This window comes from Phaseolus vulgaris, chromosome 4 (genome assembly GCF_000499845.2).
Source record: "Phaseolus vulgaris cultivar G19833 chromosome 4, P. vulgaris v2.0, whole genome shotgun sequence".
Lineage (NCBI taxonomy): Eukaryota > Viridiplantae > Streptophyta > Magnoliopsida > Fabales > Fabaceae > Phaseolus > Phaseolus vulgaris.
In genome coordinates, this window is record NC_023756.2 from 42,980,618 (window position 1) to 42,988,400 (window position 7,783).

Sequence of the window (7,783 nt, forward strand, 5' to 3'; positions counted from 1 at the left end):
AATAAAATTGGAATGTGAAGGAGATAAACGATATAACTGAAGAAATTATAAACGGGATATGCATTACAAGTGGTAGGCAAAGTATGATCAGAGTTAGGAGAATGAAGGGGGTCTATGGTTTGGGAATTTAGTGGTGAAGGATTTGAGTCAAGAGGATTTTTAGTCAAGGATAAATGAGATATTTGTGTTCGACATTGATATGTGAGAACAGATGTTGGAACAATGTCATCTGCACTTTAAGATTGAGATTAAGTTTAAGGGGAAGTAGGAATAATCAATGGATCAGGAAAAAGTACAAGAAGGACATATTGAACATATGAACAATGTTTTATAGAGAACAACAAAAAAAAGTGTCCTAAAAGAAGGTAACATCAATAGAAATATAATACCAAAACCTTTTGGCTGAGGAATAGAAACATTTATACCTTTTCTAAGTGAAGAGGCATTATGAAATAAGAGCATACGATCCATACTATGTTAAGGACAGTGAAGAATGAACAAGACATAATTTAATTTTAATTTAGGAGATAAAAAATATGGGTCAACTCCTTGAAATGCCATATCCATTGCAACAATAACAAGAGGAGGATTTTCTTACAAAAAAAAAGGAGGAAAATGAAGAAGTGTGACTAGAGATATGGTCTGAGACACCTAAATCAAGAATTCATGGATTAGGACCTTTCACAGATTAATGTAGTTTGACACATTAAAGAGGATCGATCAACATTAATTGATTTTCTATACTTATATCTCAAAAATTCTTGGTACTCTTCAGTCGGCATTTTAAATTCTAAATTTTCAAATTTAGACACATGAGCAACTTTGTCTGCAAAACATGCAAGGAGTCACTTTTCTTGGACATTTTCTTGCATTAAGGACGCACACTTCGACCTCGACATCCTTTTTCGTTGCTACGACCAACTTCTTCTTCCTCGTGGTGCTAACATTCTTGACGTTTCAATATCACAGTTGAATTTTCAAGTAGGTTAGGCATCTGAAAAAGTTTAATGACTAAGCTGTCCATTGAAGAAATATGATCACTAGCTAAATTTGGTCACATACATGATCAAATATTTTGTTGATATTCTCCAATGAATTAGCCACCAAAAATCTCTTCAATTATTTTTTCTACTGCAGCCCGAACTTTTTCTACATTTGAGATCATGTAATCATTGATCTATGTGAGAGAAATTACTCTTTGAATGTCATCAGCAAAAATGTCTTGGACTTTTTTTCAAGAAAAACATGTTTTAAATGATCTCAGAAATTTCTAAGACATCCTATTTAATAGATTGTCATAAAACAACACAAAAACCTAAACTTTCTAAACCCTAAATACAACTTACACTAATAATATTACATTTCAACATATGTAAAACTATTTATAAGAATAAACTAAACAACTTTACTCTTTTAAAATAAAAAGGAACTTTTACATTGACGAATATTGAATTTGCGCACAATTTTTTTCTTTAATGTTTCAAGTAATTTTCCTCAGACTTTTAAAAAATAATTAAAAAATATAACGTATTAAAGGTTAGAAGATTCTCTTTTCTGTTAAAAAAAATAAACATACTTTTACTTATAATTTTTTTTTTCAATTAATATAATTTATAATTATATAATATATAAATCGTATCTACATTTTACTTTTAATTTTTTTGACAACTTTGTATGATATTTCAAAAATAATTAATTGCATTAGTATAATGTATTAATTTTTTTGACAACTTTGTATGATATTTCAAAAATAATTAATTGCATTAGTATAATGTATAAAAACTTCGGAGATTAGTGTAATTTTTGTTTTTAAATATTTGGTATGTCTAACTGCAAATTATGGAAACAAAGTAATGAAATGATCAAACAGAATAAATTTGTGAAGTTCATTCAAAAAATCATTTAAAAAAATAAATTTGTGTGACATTTCATTTTATTGATAATTTTATGAAAAATAAGTACAAGAATAACGAATTATAGACTGTATTGATGATTCTCGAAATTATTCTTCATGTTTAAGATTAAAAGAAATTTGAAATTTATCCTATGTTATGAATTGAAAAGTAATGTTTATCATCATTTGTTTCTTTTTATACGCTATGGAAGAGTTACCGATGATTTTCAAATCAACAAATATTGTAGAAAATGCTCCGGAATGTTAGTCAAACAATTTTTACTTTGTGGAAGGACACAATCAAATTGATTTTGAAAAATAAGAAACAAAAACCATTTCTTCGTCCAACCATGCTTCTCTACGAATAATTAGAAAATTCTAAATTATTTTCAGATGATAGAATTTAAAAATATATGTTACATTATAAATACATTCTATTTATGTAATCTAAAATATACTTCTGTTTCCAAATTTCTTATTCATAATACAAAATTAGCCAGGTACCATAAGAAATTACAGTTCACAAAATCTTAAAAATTGTCAAATAGAAAACAGGGTGTATATATATATATATATACCCTGTTTCCCAAATTTTGCTTTTTCTGTAAGGAAATTAATTTTAGACGGATTTTTAAATTAACTTTCACATTCTCTCCCTCTCTTCTTCTCCCTTCTCTTTGCTACTAAAGAAACATAGAAACCGGAGATTGATTTAAAGAGTTAAAAAAACAATAATATTTTTCTCTGATATTGGATGAAAAGCAAAGGAAAAGAGATATTTTGCTTCCCACCTGAACATACAAACTACCCCTTCGTTACTCTACGTTTCCTCAACCTAGAACATACAAATGCTTGTGTTAATGATATCAAAGATCTTGATATTGAACAAATGGTGACATCTCATCTCTTTTCCAATCTAATTCTTGATCTCAATAACTTAGATCGTATAGAATATAAACTGTCAAATAATACTTGATTCTTCTCTAGAAGCTGTTCTCGCCCTTCTATAGTAGGAGAGGATGCAAATTGACATTATATGGGACCCAAACCATTTGACACTTTCATTTGTGAAAAAAGCACCTTCAAGGTAACATAAAGTTGACTTGGTTTTTCCTAATGTATTAATAGTAAAAGTAGTCATAAGAGCCTCGTTAGAGATAAAGATAGCAAAAAGTACTCCTTTCTCTCATTGCTAAAGATGCTTTTCAGCAGAATTCAACGCTAAATAACATATCGGACAAGTTTTATAACTTGTACGAGATCTAATACTCCATTGCACTTCCTAAAATTCACTTGAACTTCAAAAAAATGTTTTTAACATTAAATAAAATAACAGACACCCAAAAAGACAATTCAAACAGCAGAAAGAGGGACAATATAAAATAATTTATGCTTGAATACTTGGACTTAAGGACAAAGTTTCTAGAAAAGATACGAAACTACAAAAATCTGTCTGGGTCTTCCTCATCAAATACTCAAGGTGCTATTTCAAAATATAAATATAGTCGAGCAATTAAAACATTTTCAAGCAACAGGGACCTCAATATCAGTTGTTGGTAAAACAGAAGCAGCAGCGGCGGCAGCAGCAGGACGAGCATATTCATCCTCCTCCTTTGGAGAGTGGATTGTGACAATATCTGGGAGGGGAGTTTTGGGACCCTGTTTTCCTTTAGGATCCCAATCAAGCATGATCTTAACCTTTATACCAAGAACACCCTAACAAGACAAAGAAAAAAAAATCATCAGCACCATCATTTCATGAAAGAGAAATAGAAAATAAGACGAGTGCATGAAATCCTAGTTTCAAACGAAATTCAATTAGGCATCTATGAAAAAATAAGCAAACCTGTCTTAGGAGAACATGTCTCACTGCAGAATCAATGTAATCCTTCACAGGTTGTCCAGAAGAAATCATGTACCCATCCTTGAATTTCATAGACTTGGCTCTCTGAGCTCTTAGTTTTCCACTGACAATCACCTGCTCAAATCAAAGAACAATTATAACAAAACCATTACATAATAGATAAATACAATAAAACTGATTCTATAAAACAAACCTCGCATCCCTTGGCACCACTTTCCATAACAAATCTCAAAACACCATAGCAAGCCCTGAAACAAACAGTTTAAGATGTGTGGATATTATAATTTTGCAATAGATGCAGATGAAGTGTATTAACCAAAATATAAAAATAATAAAACCCCAATCCATAACAACAATCCACATTGCCACCAGTCAAACATGATTCTAGTATTAATGTGAATGATTGGTTTTGGCAAGGTAAAATCAATTTTGCTTCCAGAGGTAGGGTATAATCAGAACTAATAAAGAAATACTTAATAAGGATGTAAAAAATTTACAATAAACTAGAACTCAAATTAATCTCAGAATAAAATAATGCAGATATACTTACGTAGGTGGTAGAATTCACAATAAACTTGTAGCTAAATTACTTTCAAGATAAAAAGAATCTAGAAACACATCGCTTCAATTGAAAACAAACTTTTTAACCAAAAACAATTTACAAAATGAGTTTCCTACATTCCTTCGAGAACAATTTTGAAATTCCGTAATAAACTAAATCAATCTACCGCAATAAAACAAAATAATTAGGCAGTACTGTACAGATTCATAATACCCAAAACAAAAATTGATATCTATTGATAACTCTAAAATTTAAATATATTATTATTATACAAATGAATAAAATTGCTAAAAATTATACATACCTGCGAACAGCAAGACCACCGAGGAGCTTGTAACGAAGAGACTCGGCCTGAGCAATGGCACACAGGCCTCTGTTGTTGACCTTTTCCGCATACAGTTCAACACTGTTATCAGGAAACTTGAACCTCTTCTGCACCACTGAAGTCAGTTCCCTAATTCTCCTTCCCTTCTCACCTACACATCAAAATCCACAGTCAATAAACTAACATTTGATTCAACCAAGTAAAAGAGGTTCCAGAATCACCCATACCGAGGACGGCTTGAGTTCTGGTGGCTCTGATGATGATCTCGGTTCTCATTGGCGTAACCCTAACCTCCACGCCGGAGTAACCATCTTCCGCCAACTCACGGGTCAAAACCTCGTTCAGTTCGGCGAAGAACACTCCGTCCGCCACAAACTGTATATAAATACAGTTCAAATATTAAATTCACACAAAATATCACAAAAAATACAGAAACTGAAACAGAAGATGTGGTGTTTCGAATGATGTGCCATTGACCTTTCTCTTCTTACTCATCTGAGTCGCCATGATTGGAAACAGCAGGAAGTAACGGAACGGCGGCGATGACTCTGATCTAACACAGAATGAGAAATAGAGGTTGTGACAGCAAACCCTAATTTGGGAGAAATATACTTATAGGGTTTTGGATTGGGCCGGATCAAAATTTTCATTTATTTAAAACTCTATTTGTTTTTTAATCAGGAATATAGGTCCTACTTTATTATAAGATTAATTGTAATTATTAATATATATATATATATATCAAATAAATACATAATATACACTAAGAACTTCCAAATATAATAATTTCAGTATAAATTTTTTTATTAGTTTTCTGAATAACGAATTTCAGTAAAAAAAATACTTTAACATTTTCAATAAAATTTGCTCATTCAATTATTTTTATTTAGTAAGATCAAAATAAAAGTATGAGGAAAAATGATTTTTGTTATGATTTAAAACTAATTATAAAATAAATAAATAAAACACATCTATAATATTAATAAAGAATATTCTACGATTTGATGTACACAAATTCTTACCATTTTACCTTTTGAGTAATATTTTTTTAAATAAAATAATTACTTAAATAAGAAAATTACTTATAAAACGAGAAAAAATATTTAAAAAGTTATAAAATTATTTACTTTTTTAATTGAAAAAATTTACTTATTAATAAATAAAAAATAATTTATTTATTGTTTGTTTAATAAAATAAATAATTGAACACATTTTTCGATTTCAGAATAATTATATAAATTTTTAAAAATAATAATTATTATATAGTCTTTTAATATTACTTTTGTGAAATTATATATATATATATTTTTTTAAAATATTATTATTTTTAATTAATTATTCCTTTTTCTTTAATTGGCAATTGGGGGTGTTCACTCTCTTGAGTCCATTCATAATCAAGAAGTAAACACAAAAATTTGGAGGTGTCAGAGAGCAGGGTTGAGAAAAGAAACTCTTATTGTTAGCCCAACTTGTTTCTCTTTATAAACCTGAAGCCCAATTGTACAAGTGTACAGTGTTAAATATAGATTATTTTTTAAAATTGCTTTTAGATAACTAAATTTGCTTTTAATAATATGATTGACTATTTGGAATGCTGATTATATTATTTTCTTCATACTTTTTTAAATTTAATTTTCATTATTAGCTTAAAGTTATTTCAAATCATTAAACTTTGTAAGTTTCATTTTGTATTTAATAATTCTCTCTCACAGTTTTGTAACCTTTAATAAATTTTAATTAGATTTAAAGAATTTCCCAAAATAGATACACAGTATAAATTATTATTTAAAAAAATTATATTCACTGCGTTTGTTTCATTTAACTCTTTCAATACTATGGTTTAATTGATTTTTCTCTCTTATTCATATATAACAAACAAATAAAACATTTCATTTATAACCTTACAATACGTTTTAGGCACACAAAAAAAATGGAGGCATCTCAGATGATTAAATTAACATGTATTTTCATAAAACATCAAAATTTATAATTAATAATATTTGAGAAGAAGAAGGTCTAAATTTAAAAAGAAAATTAAAAAATATTATAACTTTTATAGATAGAAGAAGAATAATGTTATCATATAAAAAGTATGCTTTTAACGGGATATAAGAGTTTATTAATACCATTCTAAGAAAATAATGTCTACAGAGATTAAAAGTATAAGAATGCAATTTTTTATAAATATGTTATTGGTGTGAAATAAAACTTTATTGAGAAATAGTCTTCATTATAGAATTTGACTTACTAACTTTAACACTAGGGATGACAATGCGGGCCAACCTGCTGTCCGCTAGCAAAATATACGGAGCAGGCTCAATAATTCAATCCGCCTCACTTAAGCTCATTCCGTGTAATCCACAATTCGTGTGGGCCAACAACAAGGCGGGACTGGCCCGCTGACCCGCACAAAAGAAAGGCAAAGTTGTGTACTTAGGTTAATCACATATGTTATTCAAAATATATAAAGAAAAATTGGGTAATAATGTTTTTTCAAATTTGACTGAAATAGTTGAACTATCATTTCTTTCTCCCTATCTATTGTGAGAGTATAATTATATTTTATTTTTATGATGACATTTATTTTTTACGATGACCATCTTTGTTCACCTATATTTGAATACTTTCAAAATACAGAAAAAAAGGTCAATAATATTTCTTCAAATTAAAATGAACTAGTTAAACCATCATTTTTTCTCCTATTTATGGTTAGAGTAGGATCATATTTTATTTTGTATGATGACTATTTATTTTGTACGATGATCATATTTGTTGAACCATTAATTTTAATTATATGTTTATTCTATATTTTTTAACCGGATTTTAATTTGGAAATTGGATTGAAATGAATGAGGAATGTACTAATATGTATTTAATGTTATTGAAATGGAAGAATATTGATGATTTTGAATTGACTATGTTTAAGATAGTAATGTAGTTGTTTGATGTTTGGTATGTTTGGAAATGAAAGAATATTGATGTTTGATGTTTTATCAATTGAATTAATGATTGATGTTTGAAACAAAAGAATATTGATGTTTGATAATAGTAGCAAACATAAGTTCAATTTTTTTATTCAATTATAATCAATTTATATTTAATTTTTTTTTATAATTATTGAATTTTATTATTATTTTT

General features: G+C 28.3%; 1 protein-coding gene across 1 annotated transcript; it reads right to left on the minus strand.

The window, feature by feature from the left end:
- Positions 1 to 3,262: 3,262 nt before the first annotated feature.
- Positions 3,263 to 5,349, minus strand: LOC137837770 (small ribosomal subunit protein uS3x-like). The gene is made up of 6 exons (XM_068646890.1): positions 5,123 to 5,349; positions 4,873 to 5,020; positions 4,625 to 4,796; positions 3,952 to 4,006; positions 3,741 to 3,872; positions 3,263 to 3,610 (listed from the first exon to the last, which is right to left on the minus strand). The coding sequence occupies exons 1-6, from the start codon at positions 5,150 to 5,152 to the stop codon at positions 3,419 to 3,421; spliced, it is 729 nt and encodes a 242-aa protein (XP_068502991.1). The 5' UTR covers positions 5,153 to 5,349; the 3' UTR covers positions 3,263 to 3,418.
- Positions 5,350 to 7,783: the final 2,434 nt, after the last annotated feature.